Raw genomic sequence first — 22,302 nt, 5'->3', positions numbered from 1 at the left:
CATTTTATATTTCCCAAGATACATCCTGTGCTCTGGCTACCCCTGTGTCCTCCAAATGCCACATGCTTTCCCCCCATCTCTCTGCCTTCAGGTATCTCTCTGTCTCCCTTCTGTCACCTGGCAGCTGCCTCACCTACCCTTCTGATTCATCATCCCAGGATGCACTGGCTGGCTGATTGCACCATTTCATGTCTCTCTTCTGTGTTCTGGTAGCAGCCTCCCTGCTAGCACTGACTGGTCTCCAAAGTAATTGTTGATTCACTTTTCTGCCTGCCCCATATCCCCAGCCTGTCAGCAACTTTAGCACTGAATCTTGTTTGTCCCCACTCTGCATCCTCAACATTTAGTGCAATGCTGGACACTTAAGAGACACATGATGCGAGAATGCTGAGAGGAGAGAGACAGAATTGTGAACTGGTATGAAAATTAAAGAAGGCTTTTGCCGGGGGCAGGGTCGAACCCTAGAGAAATAATTTCTAGACATCATTTTCAGTGGTTCTTGCTTTTATTGCATTAACCTCATTCACTCTCTTTAGCATAATGCCAGTTTCCCTTTGAGCCACGACATTTCCTTGAAGGTTTTCACCCTCTTTTTTCAAAAATAGGCATTCTTTTCAGTATGAATTCCTGCACTTGTGCTCTGGCTTCATGTTTTACTCGATTCTGCCCCCTCCTCCTCCCACCAGCACTTTGTTCCCTAAAAAGTCACTGCTTCTCTTTGAGCCCTGTGTCCTCATGTGTAGGATGGAGAAATATTGGAATCCCTCTGAGTTTCTCTCTTCCACCTGTTTCTCTTCTGGGTTATCTCATTGTGCCTGCAACACCAGAAACCATTTCCTCCCAAGTAATTCAGTTTCTCCCACTAGCCTGAACCTCCCTCTGGACCCCGGGCCACACTATCCAGCTGCCTGCTTGCCTCCTTCTGCACCTTATAATCTTTGTCCCAAGGCTGGTCCTTTTCTGGCTTCACTGGCTCAGAATGATGCTGCCTCTATCCAGTCACACGAGCCAGAAGTCTGGTCATCCTACCGGACAGCTGTCTTCCCGCTACCACCCCTGTGTCTTGTGGATTTCATGTCCTGAACGTCTCTCAGCCCTTCTGCCACCACCTCAATCTCTGCTATACTGCAGTAGCTTCCTAACAAGCCTCCTTGTATCTACTCTGGGCCTCTCCAGTTCATTCCCACATCATCCCCACAGTTTTCTTTAGAAAAGCAGATCTGATCACGTCCCTATCATAATGAAACACCTGAATGTCTTCTTCCCTGTGCTCTAAGAATAGGGGCTAAATTCTTTCATATGGCCTACAAGAGTCTGTGTGGCCTGGCCCCTGTGGGCATCCAGCCCCAAGTCATTCCACGTTCCCTGCCACAGGGCTTTTGCTTGCACCTTTTGCCTGGAACTCTCTTCTCTCTCCTTTCTCCACTTCTACCTTTCCTTCCCCCGACCTCCCCTTTGCTCTGTTAAGTGCCCACTCTTTCAAGGAAACCCTTCCCTGACCTCTATAAAAAGGTGTATTCCTTCTGTTGCAAGCTCTCATATCACTGTGTATCCCTTCTTTTTTCTTCTTTTCTTTTCTTTCTTTCTTTTTTTTTGAGATGGAGTTTCATTCTTTGTTGCCCAGGCTGGAGTGCAACGATCTTGGCTCACTGCAACCACCGCCTCCAGGGTCCAAGTGATTCTCCTGCCTCAGCCTCCCGAGTAACTGGGATTACAGGCATATGCCACCACACCTGGCTCATTGTTTTATTTTTAGTAGAGACGGGGTTTCGCCATGATGGCCAGGCCAGTCTCAACTCCTGACCTCAGGTGATCCACCCACCTCAGCCTCCCAAAGTGCTGGGATTACAGGCATGAGCCACCACACCTGGTCCATAATTTTACGTTTTCTTGAGTGATCTTTGATTAATATATTTTTCTCCCATTTAAATGTAAGCTCCCCCAGGACAGGTACCCTATCTTTGATTTCCCACCATTGTGTCTGCATCCCATAGCAGAATGCCTGGTGTGTAAAATGCAATGGAAGGATGAATTCATGCATAAATGAGTTGTGAAGACTGGAGATTGCTCATGAGAAGCACCTGGTCAGTGTCTGGCACACAGTAGGCCTTCAGTGAGTAGAGGGTAGCTCTTAGTATTAGTTCATTGTAGGTGTTCTCTTGGATGTGAGCATTCTATTGTCTGGTTAAGGCCATGTGGTTTACAAAGGCTTTCCCAAATTGTCTGCACACCTCAATTTATGTCTAATGAGTTACACACATGGTTACTGGAGTGACAGGAGACAGAATACAGGGGAGGTATATGATCTGTGTGGCTGATTCAGAGCAGGGGTTCTTAATTTGGAGTAGGGTGCAAATGCATAATGTCTCAGAAGGTTTTGGAAGAAGTGGATCCTCACCCCAGAAAAATACACATCTACATGCGGTTCTGCATCTATTGTCAGAGATGCACAGAGCACTGAGACTCTCGGAGGCCCTGGCTTGGAGGAAGATTAAGGAAAAGACAGGAGTTAGCCTGCCTAGCAGGGAGCCTGTGGATTGTTAAGGTCAGGAGGTGAATGAGTCCTCTTTGTTCCAATTCAGAGTAGGAGCTTTGCATGTGGAGGTACTGTTCACTTGTGTGTGAAGCCTTGGCTGACTATGAGAGAGTGGGTACCTGCCCCTGAAGAGGACACATTGCCAGCCATCGACAGCAGGGACTGCCATGGTCTCAGTTTTGACCGTGTGCCCAGCATGCAGCTGGTCACTCATACATGCTATCACTTATCCTTACACGCCCTGCAAAGTGAGTAGTGTTGTCTGCATTTTACAGATGAGGAGAATAGAAAAGAGACTAGGGAATGAAAGCCTCTTCACATGTGAATGATCTTACTTCCTACAGTCAGAATGCTTCCTGTAGTGAAAAAGGAAGCAGGTATTTTTTTCTGCTCAGCTCACAGTGTGTTGGGGTAGAGTAGGAAGGCTAGACTTCAGTTCCCAACAGCTTAATGGGCTGAATCCTCTGAGCCTTAGTTTCCTTAGTGTGTATAAGCATACAGTAACAACACCCCCTTCCTTGTAGGTGGCTGGGAGAACTAAGAGTCATTAAGTTTCACTCACATGTTCTAATTGTTCCCACTGTATTTTCTTAGAATGTTTTTCAGTTTTCATTTTCAAAGGAATATTTTCTTTGGATTAACCCCAGTTTCCAGCTATTCCATAAAAATGGAGTTTTAAGGTCCCGAGTCACACAGCCCACTCTGCCTTTACCAAAGGAAGGCACAAGAGAAGTCTCTCCTGAGATTGGCAGGGTTGCCAGTTCAGCAGCCCCTGGGACATCCAAGAAAGTTATACCAGTTCACTAATGGTACGATCTTTAAATGAAAGCTCAAAAGCAAATGTGACTGTGATTGGTTTCATCTCACTTCTTGGGTGATGTATAGTTCTTACTGTGATTGCTTAGTGCTAGAGTTCTTTGTCACTTATAGTTAAAAAATACCTGTTATAACCCAATATGTCTTTGTGCACACATACACACATACAACAAACAAGACTTTTGCAAAATAGTGCTTTCCTTTATTCTGTTTTATCTTTTTGAAAAATTCTAGTCGTGACCCAGCAAATTATTTAAGAATTGCAAATAGCTCACCACCTGCAGTTTGAAAAATGCTTTGTGACCATTTTCGGACCATTTTGGGAATACTGGCAAATAAATGAACTGTACTAGGTGAGGTTCCATTCATTAGTTTTATTTCCAGCTGTATCTCTCTGTTTTTAAAATGTCACAAAGGTTTTCAGCTATTATTTTACGTTTTCAAATTTTTTTAATATATAGACTTTTTGTATACTTCTTCTAATCTTGTGTATTTTTTAAAACTAAGATTGTACAGTATTTTGTTTTATTGTAGCATTTTAGCATAATAGTGTTATATTCACAACATCCTTTTGAATGGATGTATGAGAGTATTTTTGCCAAGGTTTTGACTTTTAGATTTCTCATAATTTCTTCACTATTGGGACTGCTTTGTGCATCAAATTTTTCCTCTCTCTTTTTCCTCTCCTTATCCCCTGTATTTTTAATTATTTCTATAGAAAAGATGTGTAGATGTAGAATTACTGTGTTACAGAGTTTGAGGCTGGGCGTGGTGGCTCATGAGGCCTGTAATCCCAGCACTCTGGGGGACCGAGGTAAGAGGGTTGCTTGAGACCAGGAGTTCAAGACCAGCATAGGCAACATAGCAGGACTCTGTCTCTACAAAAAAATTTAAAAATTAGCTAGGTGTGGTGGCACACACTTGTAGTCCAAGATACTCTGAAGGCTGAGGCAGGAGGATTCCTTGAACCCAGGAATTTGAGTCTGCAGTGAACTGTGATTGTGCCACTGCACTCTATCCGGGCAACTGAATGAAACTGTCAAAAAAAAAAAGTTTGAACATTTTAAGGTTTATAATCAGCGGTGTGCTGATAAATGTTTAACAACCAGCTCTTGTGAGGTGGGAAGAGTCCTGATTTTGTAGTGTTTTCTTACTTGTGTGATATCAGTACTCCCACCATGGCCAATTTCAAGCTACCAGTGTGAAGTCCTGGAATGCCGAGTTGGGGAGAAACATTAACAGTTGGCTCCCAGAAGCCTGTCTGGGCCAACTCCAACACACCACTGCTTATGATAAATGTTTCCCCAAGACCCTGCCAGCTTCCCTCCTACCAGCTGTGTACCCTTACCAGGATCAGATGTTATAGTATTGTACACATGTGTTAGGTTGAAATTGGGCCTTAAGTTCTTCTCTCAATGAAATGTGGATTTCACAGTCGCACTATATTGCTACAACAGATCATCATCTTTCAGGCCAGTTCTTATGATTGCGTTAAAAATAGCTCATGACATTGTCCCATTGCCCATCTTTTGGGAAAGGTTGCTTGACTCTTCTACTTCATTCAGAGCAGTTATTGAAGATTGAATATTTGGGAAATGTTGTGTAATTTCAACAACATTAGCCTTTAATTCTAGGGCTTTAAAATCTATGGACAAGAGCAATAGCCAAGGAGCAACAATTTATATGCTATTAGTTGGGCTCTTTCTTCACTTAGTGATCTCTCCGCATCTTGGCAGCTGTCTGTGACTTTGAAGTGCATTAGGTATTTCAATTTTTCCCCCATACTTTAAAAATGTGTAATCTCCTTTGTGCATTTCCTGTTACATCAAGTGTTTGAGTTATAAAGACAGCCATTTGTTAGATTAGCATGTTTTATGGGATCATTGTGGAAAATGTTCTTACTGGAGACAAGCAAGTTGGCAATTTTGCCCTCTTTCTCACAGTGTACTTTTTCGGCAAATTGCTTGGCAGACTGATCATGACTGAATCATTTCAATGAATTATATACTCTCAGCCAAGTAGAAAGGAACATTCATTTCATAAAGTTTCTGAACAAAGTTTTTCTGCAGTTACGTTGTGCTTCTTTCTGCTGATTTGTATTACAAAAGGAAGTGATTTGCCCAAGTTCGCACAATTAATTTGTGGCAAAGCCAGTTCTAAAACCAGAACTCCTAGTCAGTGATTATTTATGAAAAATGTTTTTTTAAAAATTCTGTTTAACCATAGCATAAGCTGGCTTACCTAGCATTGTGCCAATGAATCATTCCTCCAACGATTAAGATAGATTCTGAGTTGATTCCTAAAGCACTTGAAGATTTTGGAGTCACTTTTGAATCATCAAAGAAAGATTAAATGATGTTCAGCATAGTGTTACATGGATTTTGTCATTTTCCTATTCGATGCCTGCCTTCTGCACTTATGCCTCATATAGGTAGGAAAGTTACCTTAAAGCATTTTCAAGCTGACCTGCTTTTATGGGTAAGTGGTAGATTTTTCTTCTTAACAGATCATTCCTGCTCTCTATAGCCCATGTTAGGTCAGGTTGCTCTAAGAAACTTATTGGTAGTCTTTTATGCTCAAAAAAAATTTTTTTTCACTATTCTACCCCATTGCCTTTGCCTTAGGATAAGAAATATGCTTATTCTTTGAAATTAGGCATCCACGTGTAGCATCTAACATAATATTCTAATTTATATAATTTAGATATCATTTAGTCCCAACTCTACATTTGCACATGATAAAACCCAGACCCCAAGAATATTTGATAGACCAGAACTTATCCCTTTCTTTTCTTTGCTAATTAAGAAAAGATAACCTTGAAACTGAAGATAGCTAACTACCTACAGTCACAGGCCACATGATGTTTCGGTCAACAATAGACCACATATTCAGCAGTGGTTCCATAAGATTGTAATAATGTATTTTTACTATACCTTCTCTGTGTTTAGATTTGTTCAGATACACAAATACCATTGTGTTACAGTTACCTACAGTATTCAGTATGGTCACATGCTCTCCAGGTTTCTAGCCTAGGAACAACAAGCTATACCAGGTAGCTCAGGTGTGGTGTAGTAGGCTCTACAATCTAGGTTTGTGTAAGAACACCCTGTGATGTTCGTATGATGGTCAAATTGCCTAACAATGCATTTCTCAGAGTACATCCCCATCATTAAGCAATGACTGTCGTGGTGATGGATTGGATTGAACAAAGAGGTCAATGAAGTTACTGCAAGAGAGTGTATTTATGTTGTTTTTGTAGTTACCATTTGTTGAGTGCTGGCCTCATTCTCAGTTTCTGTGCTAAGTACAGTTAAAAATTATCCTATAGGCCAGGCGTGGTGACTCATGCATGTAATCACAGCACTTTGGGAGGCTGAGGTGGGCAGATCACCTGAGGTCCGGAGTTCGTGACCAGCCTGACCAACATGATGAAATCCCATCTCTACTAAAAATACAAAATTAGCCAGGCGTGGTGGCACATGCCTGTAATCCCACCTACTCGGGAGGCTGAGACAGGAGAATGGCTTGAACCCAGGAGGCGGAGGTTATGGTGAGCTGAGATCGTGCCATTGCATTCCAGCCTGGGCAACAGGAGCAAAACTCTATCTTAAAAAAAAAAAATTATCCTGTAGTTGAGAAAATTAAGGCATAGAGAAGTTAAGTAAATTGCTCAAGGTTACACAAGAGCAAGTGATCCAGAATGTTTGATTAAGGGCCCAGGTTTATGAAGTCATTTGAAAATTGCAACTCAAATGTTTCTGTAGGAATGGCATTTTCTAGATTGATACTGCCTGGATTCTTCCTAAGTAACCCATTTAATAACCTTTGTGTGTTTTTTTTTTTGTTTTTCCTTTGCTGGTTTGAATAGCCGTTAGATACTCTGTTAGATTGAGCTTTGATATAGTCTGTGTTGTTTTGTGACCTCTAGGATATTTTCTTCTTAAACATTCTCTAAAGTTCTATGATTCTGGAGCCCGAAGAAATCCTTTGAGATGAAAGGTTCAACCCCCTCATCTTGCAGGAGAGGAAGGAACTTCCCCCGATGTCTTAGAATCAGTTAGCTGCAGAATTAAAACACATACCTGCTGACTGTTCAGCAAGTGCGTTTTTCACTGCATCAGGCCATTTTCTAATTCTAAGCTGTTCCAGTGTTTTGGAAGTAGAAATGCTAGTTTCTCCCTTCTCCCCCTTTTTACACTGGATGGAGTTATAAATACTTTTCTTTCTTTCTTTCTTTTTTTTTTTTTTTTTTTTTTTTGAGACGGAGTCTCGCTGTGTCGCCCAGGCTGGAGTGCAGTGGCGAGATCTTGGCTAACTGCAACCTCCGCCTCCCAGGTTCACGCCATTCTCCTACCTCAGCCTCCCAAGTAGCTGGGACTACAGGCGCCCGCCACCATGCCCAACTAATTTTTTTGTATTTTACTAGACAGGATTTTACCGTGTTAGCCAGAATGGTCTCGATCTCCTGACCTCGTGATCTGCCTGCCTTGGCCTCCCAAAGTGCTGGGATTACAGGCTTGAGCCACTGCGCCTGGCCTAGAGTTGTAAATGCTTTTTATGAATAAAAGCAATGTGAAATTGATGCGATGATTGCTAAATAAATGTAGCTTGTCTGGCAGACGCTATCTGTCGTAATTGGCAGAGGGGAACAAAATAAAAAGATGTCCCTGATGGAAGAGTAGCAAATGGGGTGGCCACATGAACCAGAAGAGCTCAAGGAAGACAATTTCTTAATTTGGTGGAAGCCCTAGACTGGAAATCTTGTTCTCAGAGTTCTCTCGCTTCTCATTGGAAGCCCTCTTTTTTTTTTTCATCTTACTTTCACATTCTCACCTAGGAGAATCCCAGGGTTAAAATACCATGAGACCCTGTATTGTTGAGAGAGGAAAGAAGGAAGGAAAAGGAACTTGCTGAGATGCTGCATCACGGTTTTGTATAGAAGCTTCAGGTCTGTGTCACTCAGGCATCACTTTTCCCCCTCTAGCTGCCTCCCAGGATCCCTGCTCAAGATCTTTGCAGAGGGGAAGTCCATGTATTCAAGCCTGGAGAAATTTACTAGTCTGTCATCTATTCAATAGATACTTGCTGACTATCAGGCACTGTGCTTAGGTAACTAGAAATGGAAAGATGAATACACTGCTCCTGCCTTCACAGAGAGTTCTAAACCAGCAAGACATCAAACATAAAATGCATCCTGTGTTTTCTTTATTCTAAAATGCTTGTTTCTCCATATTTTAATTTTCTAAAGTCAGGAATTTCTTACAATTGTGTATATTTATGCAGTGAACCCTCTTTTAAGCAAATACTCATTTTCTTCTTTTGACTCTAGACAGCTAGTGCTAAGATGATAGTGTACACAAGAATCACATGCAGTAGTCACTGGACATGCAGGTATTGGTGGTACCTAGAGAGGTCTGGGATCAGATTGAGTGTTTGTATGTGTGCGGGTAGGGTGTTGTGCAAGTTCATCAAGCTTCTAGGCAATTCTGATGCAGGTGGTCTGTGCCGGACTGTACTTTGAGAAACTGCTGCAGACAATCAAGAAGTTTGTAACCTGCACATTAGAATCACCTGAGGATCTTTTCAAATAACCAATACTCAAGCCAAACTCCAGATCAATTAAACCAGAACCTCTGGAGGTGGGACGCAGGCAGCAGTATTTTTGATAGCTCTGCAGGTGATACCCAAGAATCTTCAAGTGTGAGACCCATGGCTATTAGAAGGTTGAGGAAGAACAGTGCTTCTGAAACTTCCCTGGGTGTATTAATCACATGGGTTCTTATTAAAATGCAAACTCTGATTCAGCAGGTCTGGGGTGGAGACCTGGGATTCTGCTTTTCTGAAGGCTCCCAGGGAAGGCTGATGCATGCATGCTGCTGGGGCATGGACCACATTTTGAGGAGCATGGGAACATGTAGAGCCAGTTCAGAGTTTTCAAGATAATGACAGTTCAGAGATGTTTTCTTTTGTCTATAAGAGCACCCACTCTAATATGCCCCAAATTGGAGTGCATGGAGTGGACCAGCCGCATCAGAATAATTCAGGAGCCTGGTACAGATAAAGATACAGATTGCTGGGCTCACCACTGGAGATTCTGAGTCTATCACCAATAATGATATCAGTAGCACTATGTATGTGCTGGCCTTTTCATATTTAGTATCAGCTCATTTAATCCTCACTACAGCTCTATGAAATAAGTAATATATTATTTCCTCCATGATTAAACTGTGGCTTGGAGGGTTGAGTACTTTTCCCTAGGCCTCATTTAGTAAGAGACTACTCAGTGTAGTAAGCTCTATTTTTACTAGATGCTGTAAACCTTAGATGCTGAAACCTTATCTGTGTGGAAAAGGAAATCTCAAATAAAGGTATTTCCTGAAAGGATGACCATAGCTATGAACATATTTGTATTAAATTAAATATGAATCTGTCTATTTGCGTTTAAGAAATGAACATGCTTTTAGACAAAAAATGCTTCAATTTTAGGAATAAGAAAATTGTATATAACAGAAAAGGTAGCAAATATTTTAAAGAGTGTCTTTGAAATAATACAGTAATTATCTGATAAGACCATAGTAAAATTCATTTTCAGAGATTGAGCAGATTAAGACTACTTAATTGTCCTTCAAAAGGAAATAGAAAAAGTTTGGTACATCAATACAATGGAATGCCATTCAGCCATGACTCACAATGGTTGTAGAACATTTACTGGCATGGAAGACAGTTCATAATACAATAAGAGATATAAAACAATATTTAGGCCAGGCGCAGTGACTCATGCCTGCAATCCCAGCACTTTGGGAGGATAAAGCCAGTGGATCACTTGAGACCAGGAGTTCGAGACCAACCTGGCCAACATGGTGTAACCCTATCTCTACTGAAAAAATACAAAAAATTAGCAGGGCATGGTAGCACACGCCTGTCTGTTGTCCCAGGAACTAGAGAGGCTGAGGCACTAGAACTGCTTGAATCCCTTGAGGTGGAGGTTGCAGTGAGCCGAGATCATGCCACTGCACTCCAGCCTGGGTATAGAGTGAGACGCTGTCTCAAAACAACAACAAAGACAGTATTTACAGCATCATCCCATGTTTGTTTCAAAGTCCTAGTAATTAAAATATATTTATGCAAAGAATAAGTTTATGGGCAATTATATACCAAGATGTTAATAGTTCTCTCAGGATAGTGGGGTTATAGATATTCTTCTGAATATTAGTTAAGCTCCTACTTTGTGGCTGATACTATACCAAGCATTGTGGGAAATAAAAGGGAGTGTTTAGGGTGATTTCATCCTTACAGAACTAACTGGATCTAGATTTAACAAAAACGTGTCAGCCGTGTTTTCATTTAACCCATGCTATGCTTATGAAGGAAACCTATGGGTCAATTTATGGTTCTCTGCCAGCAATTTCTCTCCCTCACCCCTACTCACTCTACATCCTTCCTTCCTTTCTTCCACCCATTTATCCATCCATCTACTTTGTTATTCAAAAACATTCACCGAGTGTCTGCTCTGTATTTATGAACTGATCGTGGAGAGATGAAAAAGATACTCTCTGCTCTCCAGATGCTCTTTGTCTTCCTTTTTTTTTTTAAATAAACTTTATTTTGGGATAATTTTAGATTTACAGAAGATAGTGGCAAAGACAGTACAGAGAATTACCATATACCTTCACCCGGTTTCAGTTTTCTCTAATGTTGTCACATTATATCACCACGTTTCATTAGTCAAAACTAAGAAGCCAGAATTTTTACATTACAATTAACTCAACTCTAGACATTTCCAGTTTCACCAGTTTTTTCCTATAATACCCTCTTTCTGTTTAGGATCCAGTCCAGGATACCACATTGCAATTCGTTGTCATGTCTCCTCCTTAGTTTCCTGTGATCTGTAATTGTTTCTCAGGCTTTCTTTGATTTTTTTGATGACTTTGACATTTTTGAGGAGTACTGCTTAGTTATTTTTATAGAATGTCCCTTAATTTGCGTTTGTCTGATGTTTTCTTGTGATTAGACTGGGGTTATTACGGGTTTTTGGAAAGAATACCACAGAGTGAAGTACCGTTATCACCTGATATCCACGTGACATCCTTGGTAATGTTAAATTGATTACTTGGTTAAGGTAATATTTGCCAGGTTTCTCCACTGTAAAGTTACTGTTTTTTTCTTTGGAAGTAAATCACTAATTCCAGCTACCTTTAAGGAGGGGAAGGGTTAAATTTTGCTTCTGAAGAGGGCAGTATTTGCATATATTGTTTGGAAATTTTCTTTAAGGAAGACTTGTCCCTTCACATTTATTCCATTCTTTATTTATATCAATGTGGACTCATAGATACTTATTTTATACTTTGGGTTATAATTCAACATCATATTATTTATATTGTTGTACAAATTGTGCCAGCCTTGGCCATTGAGAACTCTTTCAGTTGGTGCCTGTTTCCCCTTGGCATGCCCCAATTCATTTGTTTTTTGAGTACCTCCTTTCCTGGTATTATAGGATGCTTCAAGCTTCTCTTGTATTTTCCCTGCCTGAGCCCTAGAATTAACAATGTGTCCAAGGAGCCCTGATTTCTTTTCTTGGAGAATGGTATTTAGAAGTCAGTATCTGGGTGCTGGATGCTCATTGTCTTTGAAAGGAAGGAGACAGAAAAATGAAAAATGTTATATACTAGGTTCAAAGAGCTATGGAAGCAGCAAGGACAGGTCAACTACTTCTGCCAGGAGAAGACTTCACTGAAGAAATGGTATTTTAAATTGAGTAGAGTTTTCCAGATGAAGATCAGGATTGGAGTGGGATGGGAAAGGGAAGGGAGGAAATATATGTTAGCAAAATCAAGGGTAACTGGCTGTTTAACTTGATCTAATTGTAGACTTACATTAGTAGTGGCCCTTCTTTGATTTTCTCATTGCATAAAAATGAGTCAGTTTCACAGATTATATTTCTTTGTTTACAAGAGGATTTTCTCTGCAAGCCCTCTTGACTGTCCTCCTTCATTCCCCATCTTCCTTCTAGTCTTTTTTCCTTCTAAATGTATTTAGCTCCTACTTTCTGCCAGGCCCAATGCAAGGCACAGGGATACAGACAAGAATTTGATAACCCCTGCCATCAAGAAGTTCTGTAGTCCAGTGTGAGATCCTGTGGCTTTCTTCTCCTCCCCTTAGCCCTTTACCAGATGTCTAATTTTTAAGGCTTTGCCGAAAGCATTAAAAAAACAAAGAGGAAATATGAGCAACATCTGTATTGTGAAGCTGAGATGATACTTGACTCACTCAGAAAGTCTTTTTTGTTCACAGATAACAATTGGTGTATATGATCCCTGTAACTTAGCCCAGTACCCTGGATGGCCTTTGAGGAATTTTTTGGTCCTGGCAGCCCACAGATGGTATTTACAAGAGTGTGTGTTTGTCTGTCTGTCTGCCTTTGCCAGTATGTGTTTTACAACGTGTCTGTTTCTATTTGTATCTCTGTTTTCCTAAATGCTTTTTTTTTTTTTTTTTTTTCCCATTTTGGGCATGGAAATCAGGTAATCAATAAATCAGTCATAACCCAATTTCCATACTAGTGAACCTTAAGCAGGTCTGTTAGGGACCTGCATACTCTAATCATTCTGTGCTAAAGATGTTTTAGCATATGGTAGAGTTGGTAGCCAGAGGTCCTGACACAAATTCTGTAGCCCTCCCTTCTAGCTGTCTGGGTTTCTTTCAGATACGATTTTCCTACTGCTGTCATTCTCCATTTTTTCTTAACCCTAAAACAATTAAAACAGAGGATATCTTAAAAGCCAATATATATTTGAAAAGGTGCCCAACATCATGTCATTAAGGAAATAAAAATTAAAACCATAATGAGATGCTACTACATATCCACCAAAAGTATTTAACAAAAACGTCCATACCAAGTGTTGTCGAAGATGTGGAGCAAATACGGCTGGAATGTTGGGCAGTATCTACCAAAATTAAAAATATCTATGGCTCAGCAATGTTACTCTCAAGTATATTACTCACTGAAATACATACATAGATAGAAGCAAAACACATATACAAGAATGTTTACAGAAGCATTATGCTCAATAACTAAAAACTGGGAATAGTCCACATGTTCTTCAATAGTGAAATGAATAATAAATTTTAGTATATCCCTTACGATGAAATGCTGTATTACAATGAATCTGAGTGAACTATTAATACAGAAATCAACATGAATGAATTTTAAAAACATAGTATTAAGTGAAACAAGTTGGACCTAAAATAATACGTACTCTATGATTCCATTTATGTAAAGTTAAAATAGGCAAAACCAATATATGGACTTAGAGTAGTTGTTACTTTTGAAGGCAGTGGTTAATGACTGAGAGAAGGCATGAGACAGCCTTCTTTATACTTGGGATTTGTGTAATGTGTCTGCTTTACTTAAATAAAAATATTTATTTAAAAAATGAAGACAGATAAATTATAGATTGTGCTCTGAGGGAGACAATCCACAATTATCCAGGTGGTAAGTCTACACAGTGCAAATGGGCTTCCTAACTACTGACTGAGGTGCTACTGCTTAATATGGAAGTTCATATGGTGAGAGCGGAGGGAACCAAAAGAACCCACGAGTTAAAGAGTTTTTTTTCTAAATGTCTTGTGAGCATTTTTTCCTTGCATTTAAAAGATTTATTTGTCAGAATTATTTATGTGCAATATGACTGTAATATAAAATTCACCTAGAAAGAAATCACAACTAATTCATTGTTTAGCCTCTAAACATTTGGACAGATGAACTGTATATGAATATGGTCAAAAGAGTTAAGGCCATCTCCTGTGGGTATCAGAGAGGCATAATTACAATGCATTGAATTCTCTCCAACTGGTTTGCTGAAGCTCTTATGTGAGCTTTTTCTTTTCCTTCCTTTAAAAAAAATAATAAATAAATAAAAATCCGGGCATGACAACAGGAGTAGCAGTTTCCAGTCTGTTGAAGTTCTTTGCTTCCGTGACCGTACCATGCAGGGGGCGCGAGACGTTGCCCACAGCATCATCTTCGAAGTGAAGCTTCCAGAAATGGCATTTAGCCCAGGTAATTTGCCGGTCTTTGAAAATGCATATAATTATCATTTATCAGAAATGGAACCAGGTTTACTTTCTTTTCATCCCTTCACAATGGCACAAGAAAGGAAGAGAAAAGTACAACTTGTACCTCTTTGCCAATGCAGACACCTACTTCGAACAGAGGGCACGCTCTGCTATTCAGACTGGAACAAAGGCAAAGATTGTGACCAGGAAATTTTCTCTAGGCAGTTTTTTCAGTCTTCAGGATTTGTTCCCCTCTGCTCCCCCTGTTTTCAATTTTACTTTTGTTTAACACAAAATCTTTATTCCTGTCCATTCTTAAAGGAAGGATGAAGTATTAATGCACTTAAATATTTATTTGTTCTATACTTTAAAGTTGTATGTGATCCTGTTCTCCATATAGCAAACCAGTCAGCAAAAATGCCATTTCTCCTTCCACATTTAATATCTTCATTTGATCCTTATGTGACAACTATCAGCTTTTATCCCCATTTTCTAAATTCAGAAACTTAGACTGAGAGACATTTTATCTATAGAGAGATATATGTGTGTGTGTATATATATACATATATATATTTTTTACGTATGTCACAGAGTAAAAATATATATACATATATATTTTTTATAAATATATACATATATATATTTTTAATAAATATATACATATATATTTTTTACGTATGTCACAGAGTATGTATGGAATACATACTCAAGTTTGAGTAAAATAAGGATATAATGCCCAGCTCCGGAAATATTTCTTATCAGGCATCCATGTCCTGTGTCAAAGTCAGAGCACAATGTCTGGCACATCGTAGGTGCTTTATAAATGTTATGTAAATTTCCTAGCTCACATAAAGCCCCGCACTTTTATACTTCTTGCCAGAATAATTCCTGATTTGATTTGTATGCTTTTGAGATCACTTTCACAACATATATTATTATTATTATTTTTGAGGCAGAGTCTAGCTTCGTCACCCAGGCTGGAGTGCAGTGGCATGATCTTGACTCACTGCAGCCTCCACCTCCCAGGTTCAAGTGATTCTCCCGCCTTGACCTCCCAAGAAGCTGGGATTACAGGAGCCCGCCACCACACCCTGCTAATTTTTGTATTTTTAGTAGAGACAGGTTTCACCATGTTGGTCAGACCGGTCTTGAACTCCTGACCTCAAGTGATCCACCCACCTTGGCCTCCCAAAGTGCTGGGATTATAGGTGTGAGTCACCGAGCCTGGCCTCACATGTATTATTTAACTTCTTGTTCCTCACACCATCCTGATGGTTCCAAGGCACATTTCTTTCCTTATGCCATAGATATGCCTTAAAATGTGTGTGTGTGATGGGGGAGGTGGTGTCAAAATCTCTTTCAAGGCTGGGTGTGGTGGGTCATGCCTGTAATCCCAGCACTTTGGGAGGCTGAGGCAGGTGGATCATCTGAGGTCAGGAGTTCGAGATTGGCCTGACCAACAAGGCAAAACCCTGTCTCTACTAAAAATACGAAAATGAGCGAGGTGTGGTGGCGGGCATCTGTAATCCCAGCTACTCAGGAGGCTGAGGCGGGAGAATCACTTGAACTTGGGAGGTGGAGGTGTAGTGAGCCTATTGCGCTGCTGCACTCTAGCCTGGGTGACAGAGCAAGACCCTGTCTCAAAAAAAAAAATCTCTTCTGAGATATCTTTTCTAGAGTGCTAAAGTCAAAAGGATTCAGGACTGGCCCACATGACATTTTTTCAGCAGTTCTGTGCTCTAACATGGATGTCTTTACAGACTTCTCTGAAAGATTGACAGAGTACTTCCGTTTAATCAAAGGACGATGCTGCTTTTCAGTTTAGAGCCTTTGCCGTTCTGCTGGCTTTAGATATTTGCATTGGATGTAGCACCCTCTTCTGGCAAATTATAAAATAGCTCCTGTGTAATGTTAATTTACATGCTGTACCTTTGTTTTATTAAACCACACTTAAAGATAGTCGCAGGGGTATCCAATCTTTTGGCTTCCCTTGGCCACACTGGAAGAAGAATTGTCTTGGACCACACATAAAATACACTAACACTAACAATAGCTGATGAGAAAAAAAAAAAAAAATCTCGTAATGTTTTAAGGAAGTTTATGAATTTGTGTTGGGCCACATTCAAAGCCGTCCTGGGCCGCGGGTTGGATAAACGTGGTCTTGGGGAATGAGGTGAGAGTTAACTAAAAAGTAATGTGGGTCTGGTCTGTGTGTCTGACAAGCTGCCAGGCACCTTCCATGAGGCAATCACTTAATTCTGCCAACCACTCTGTGGAGAGGCAGTTTTCTTTACACTTTATGACAAAGTCACTGAGTTATTCTTACATCCTACTCTCTATGATAACGCTCATGCTTGATGATGCTGACATTTTTTAAAATCTTTTTTAGAGATGGAGTCTTGCCCTGCCACTTGAGGCTTGAGTGCAGGTTCGCTTGTTGGCCAGGCTCGAACCCCTGACCTCGTGATCCGCCAGCCTCAGCCTCCCGAAGTGCTGGGATTACAGGAGTGAGCCACTATGCCCAGTCACTTTTTTATTGGAGACAGAGTCTCACTCTGTCGCCTAGACTGGAGTGCAGTGGCAGGATCTCAGCTCACTGCAACCTCTGCCTCCGGGGTTCAAGCAATTCTCCTGCCTTAGCCTCCTGAGTAGCTGGGACTGCAGGTGCACACTGCCACACCTGGCTGTTTTTTTGTGTTTAGTTGAGATGGGGTTTCACCGTGTACCCAGGCTGATCTTGAACTCCTGAGCTCAGGCAATCTGCCTGCCTCAGCCTCCCAAGGTGCTAGGATTACAGGCGTGAGCCACCGTGCCCAGCTGATGCTGACATTTAAACCTAGAAACCACACCTTACATTTCCATCTGAAAAAGGTTTTCTGACATCCAATAATGCCCTTAACATATCTTCTTTATGCCTGATATTTAATGTAGATTATTTAGCTTAGGAAAGGCAAATGAATTTCCTATTTTTCATGTAAATTAATATGTTCCCTCTTAGCTGTAAATAAAACTTTATGGTAAATACAGCTTTATAAAGAATTTTTCTATATCATAATGTAAACTGAAAATATAAGTATGGTTGTACTTTTCAGTACTTTTAAGACATCCCATAGTTGCCATGGTAATGGTATAAGGAGTATTATTTTAAATTATTTTATTTTATTTTATTTTTTGAGACAGGGTCTCGACCTGTCACCCAGGCTGGAGTGCAGTGGCAAAATCATAGCTCACTGTAGCCTTGACCTCCCAGACTCAAACCATCCCCCCAGCTTAGCCTTCTGAGTAGCTGGGACTACAGGGATGTGCCACCACACCTGACTAATTTTTGTATTTTTTGCAGAGACAGAGTTTCACTAGGTTGCCCAGGCTGGTCTTGAACTCCTGGGCTCAAGCAATCCTCTAGCCTCAGCCACCCAAAGTGCTGGGACTACAGGTGTGAGCTACCTTGCGCAGTCGTGGAGTATTATTTTAAATATCCTATGTCTTCTTTTGCTTCCTCATGGTGTGTTACAGCTCTGGCACCTGGTGGAGGAAGATGGCAGACACTGCTGAGGGTAGAGATTCCATCATCTTAACTCTGGTTTTTCCTGTGCTCCTCCTGCTTGCCCACTATGGGAGACAGCCCCTAATTTTTCCCTAAAAAATATTTTCTTGGCCAGTCGCGGTTGCTCACGCCTGTAATCCCAGCATTTTGGGAGGCCAGGGCAGGCAGATCATGAGGTCAAGAGATCGAGACCATCCTGGCCAACGTGGTGAAACCCCGTCTCTCTACTAAAAATATAAAAATTAGTTAGGCATGGTGGCGCGCACCTGTAGTCCCAGTTACTCAGGAGGCTGAGGCAGGAGAATTGCTTGAACCCGGGAGGCGGAGGTTTTAGTGAGCCAAGATAAGTGCCACTTTACTCCAGCCTGGCAAGAGAGCAAGACTCTGTCTCAAAAAACATATATATATGTTTATATGTATTATATATTTATCATTTAATTTGGTGTATGTCTTATCGGTATAGATTATATGGAGGCAGGTATGGTAAATCAAATACTATTGCTATATGTGGTATTTTTTTCATTATTAAGTTTAAGGAGCATCTGATTTTCTTAGAAATGGCTATAGCCTTTATTATTATTATTATTATTTTGAGAGATGAGGGTCTTCTTATGTTGCCCAGGCTGGCCTTGAACTCCTGAGCCAAATTCTTCCTCCTGCAATCTTTCCTCCTGCCTTAGCCACCCAAGTAGCTGGGACTACAGACATGAGCCCAGCATCTGTTGCCTTTTGAGTATAGAGAGCTTTTAATTGAAATTATGTTTTATTTTTGTCTAATAATTTCTTACCTGTAACAAGAGAAAACCTAGGCTGGAGTTATGGATGACAGTACTAGGCTATGATTCTGTAGTTCTTGTCAAGTTCCTGTGCTATGTATCAGAGACACATTAAAAAAAAAAACAAAAAAAACTTGTATTTTCCGTTCAGGGGATATGTGGTTTGTTATATAGGTAAACTTGTTTCACAGGGGTTTGTTGTACCCATTATTTGATCACCCAGGTACTAATACCTAGTACCTAGTATTTTTTCTGATCCTCTCCCTTCTCCCACCCTTCACCCTCAAGTAGGCCCCAGTGTCTGTTGTTTCCCTTTGTGTCCATGAGTTCTCATCATTTAGCTCCTACTTATAACTAAGAACATGCAGTATTTGGTTTTCTGTTCCTGCACTAGTTTGCTAAGGATAATGACCTCAAGCTCCATCCATGTTCCTGCAAAAGACATGATCTCATTCTTTTTTGTGGCCGCATAGTATTTCATGGTGTATGTGTACCACATTTTCTTTATCTAGTCTGTCACTGATGGGCATTTAAACTGATTCCATGTCTTTGCTGTTGAGAGACACATTTTTAATTCAATCTAAGAATAGTAATAAAATCAAACAAAATATCAATTAGTAGCAGGTGGGAACTGTTTCTTTTCCCCACAGAAAAACAATTCTGAAGTCTTAATCTCTTTATGAAACTCACATCTGACTGGGTGTGGTGGCCCATGCCTGTAATCGAAGCTGCTCCAGAGGCTGAAGCTGGAGGATCACTTGAGCTCAGGAGTTAAAGAATAGCTTCAGCAACATAGCAAGACCCTGTCTCAAACAAGAAAACTCTATTTTTTCAGTTTTAATTTTTCATGGCATTAAAAAATACCGCATTAGAGTGCCCAATTTAAAATGGGGAAGGACGTTTGCTTTCTGGCTTCTTGCTGTGAATGATACCCCCAGCCAAACTGGGGCCCAAGTAGCTTTCAAGGATAATTGGCCCTATGATTTCTCATTGGTCATCCTATCCCAGAAACAAAAGATCGTGTAAAGGGAATCTCAGTACCTTCTATGTCCCATAATTATATTGGGCAATACTTTTTTTTTTTTTTCTTTTAATGTCAAAAGCTAAAAAGTTTCCCAAGGAAAGGAAAATTGCAATCTTGATAGAAATTCAAAAGTAGGAGAATGGACAAAGAAAACCAGTGTACAGGCCAGGTGTGGTAACTCACGCCTGTAATCCCGGCACTTTGGGAGGCTGAGGCAGGTGAATCACGAGCTCAGGAGATCGAGATCATCCTGGCTAACACGGTGAAGCACCATCTCTACTAAAAATACAAAAAATTAGCCGGGTGTGGTGGCGGGCGTCTGTAGTCCCAGCTACTCAGGAGGCTGAGGCAGGAGAATGGCGGGAACCCAGGAGGCAGAGCTTGCAGTGAGCCAAAATCGTGCCACTGCACTCCAGCCTGGGCAACAGAGCAAGACTCTGTCTCAAAAAAAAAAAAAGAAAAGAAAAGAAAAAACCAGCGTACAATTAGAAACAAAATTAAAATTCCCCCTCCTAGTCGCATACATCTTAATTTCAAGTCAAGGAGTTTCTGTTCCTGCAGAGTCTGTTGCTTAAGGCAGACTGGAGGTGATGCTGGAAGTGTAGGCTGTGGCGGGGTGAATTTCTTGCTTAGGAGTTCAGGCTTTATTGTGAGCAGTAGGAATTCAATGAGAAAAGGGGAGCAGCATAGGTCCTGAGATGTAGGGAGCCCAAGAGGGCGGGTGGATCCACTAGCAAGATTTACAAGGCTGTGGTTCCACCAAGGCAAGCAGAGCTTTCATTAACATGAGGACGCAGGCGTGTCCTACAAAGCAATTGAGATGTTTAAGAGAATTTTGCAACAGTAGAATAGAGCAATGTTTCCTTTGAGATTGTAATTGGTATGCAGGGAAATGAAGGGAGATATCGAGAGCCATGTAAGTTCGGGAAACACAAAGCCAAATCAAATCACGTGGGTTCTGTACTGCAGGTTTCTCAGAGCTTCTATCTCCCTCATGTGCCATGTGAATGGCCAGGTTTGAGTGGTATTGGGGGGCTGGAGATAGAAGATAGATATAAGTATAGAAGCATTTCCCAAGTCTGTTTAGCTACAGGATCCTTATCCTCTGAGATTATTGAATAGGACACACTTTGGGAACTGCTAGAATTGGAGTTAATTGGAGTTACAGAGGCTCCCATAGCAGGGATTAAAAGGGCAGCGGGGAAGGGAGAAGTCAGGGAAGGGAAAGTTCTGAATGGATAAAGATGAGCTTAAAGGAAAGGGCAGCTTAATCAAAGGACAGTCACCTTGGACTATGATCTGCTCACAGGTGCAGTGACAGAAAGGCTGAGCAGGGGGACATGGTAAGGATGAGCAACAGAAGGTACATACTGAATTTACAGATTCAGATCCCAATAGGAACTTCAGTGAAGGTGTGCTGCAGTTACATTGGCTTGGCTTGCTTAGATAGAAGCCTCGGTGGGGTTATACCTACCCCAGATAAGACTGTCTTTTTTTTTTTTTTCCCCAGCAACTTCCAGTAACAGTGAAAGTTGAGGCACCTTGGGCCAGAATTGAGGACTATTTCAGAAGCTCCTGTACAGGAAGATTGCTTGGGTTTGATGGTCCCTAAACAAGACTCCCAGTAGTTGAGAAAGATGGGGAGGCAACTGTAGCAAGTCCATGGAAATTCAGGCCCTCAGGTCTCTTTTAGAAAGAAGCAAACCAAAAGCTTGTCAATGCATGGGCCATTATGAATGTCGATCCTTTTTATACAAGGTCGCTGCTTGATCTGTTTGTTTTTATTCTTCCCTCCTTCATTAAGCTTTGTGTTTTATTTGCCTTAAGATTGTCCTAAAGCAGTTGGATGGGAAAAGAACCAGAAAGGAGGCATGGGACCAAGGATGGTGAACCTCAGTGAATGTATGGACCCTAAAAGGTAGATTTGGGAAGCTGTTTTCTCCAGTCAGGCTTGTTGTAACCAAGACACACACCAAGTTCTGTCAGGCCAACACAACATTGTGTAATTCAGCCCAAGGGGTGCCAGTCATGCTGCCATGTGTTATCCTGCTCTTGAATTGAAGTTGGGTTGTGAGAATTAATATTAACAATGCATATCCTGAAGGGCAAACTGTTCATCTGTTCTAGACATTTTAAATTTTGTTCTTCTTTCAAGCTCATGCTCTCAGACCACCAGTGTACCTGTACTGTCTTTCAGTCCTTTATGCATTGTCCTCTGGCTTGGTCCTATTGGCTCACTTCTCCCTGTGCCCCAGACGGAGTCTTGCTCCGCACAGGCTGGAATACAAGGGTGCGATCTCTGCTCACTGCAAGCTCCGCCTCCTGGGTTCAAGCGATTCTCCTGCCTCAGCCTCCTGAGTAGCTGGGATTACAGGCACACGCCACCACACCCAGCTAATTTTTTGTATTTTATAGGGACAGGGTTTCACTGTGTTGCCCAGGCTGGTCTCGAACTCCTGACCTCGTGATCCACCTGCCTCGGCCTCCCAAAGTGCTGGGATTACAGGCATGAGCCACCACGCCCAGCCCTTATTGGCCCACTTTGAAGGAT

At 41.2% G+C, this 22,302-nt stretch overlaps 1 protein-coding gene across 11 annotated transcripts in view; it reads left to right on the top strand.

The window, feature by feature from the left end:
* ATG7 (autophagy related 7) overlaps positions 1 to 22,302 on the top strand; it is a 267,608-nt gene that overhangs the window by 41,136 nt on the left and 204,170 nt on the right. For 9 of the 11 annotated variants that reach the window (XR_004181750.1, XR_004181748.1, XM_021933141.2 and 6 more), the window contains 3 exons: positions 12,644 to 12,732; positions 14,290 to 14,411; positions 21,579 to 21,669. The exons of 1 other annotated variant lie outside the window; for it this stretch is intronic. Coding sequence is in view for 8 of the 10 variants with exons in the window: in XM_021933141.2 (XP_021788833.2) it covers positions 12,644 to 12,732; positions 14,290 to 14,411; positions 21,579 to 21,669 (302 nt within the window). In the remaining 2 variants the exon portion in view is untranslated. The remainder of the gene's footprint in view (positions 1 to 12,643; positions 12,733 to 14,289; positions 14,412 to 21,578; positions 21,670 to 22,302) is intronic. One more of the 11 variants, XM_031662466.1, reaches the window with a different exon arrangement.

This window comes from Papio anubis, chromosome 2 (genome assembly GCF_008728515.1).
Source record: "Papio anubis isolate 15944 chromosome 2, Panubis1.0, whole genome shotgun sequence".
NCBI lineage: Eukaryota > Metazoa > Chordata > Mammalia > Primates > Cercopithecidae > Papio > Papio anubis.
Note: the sequence above shows the minus strand (reverse complement) of the source record. Positions and strands in the feature narration are given on the sequence as shown.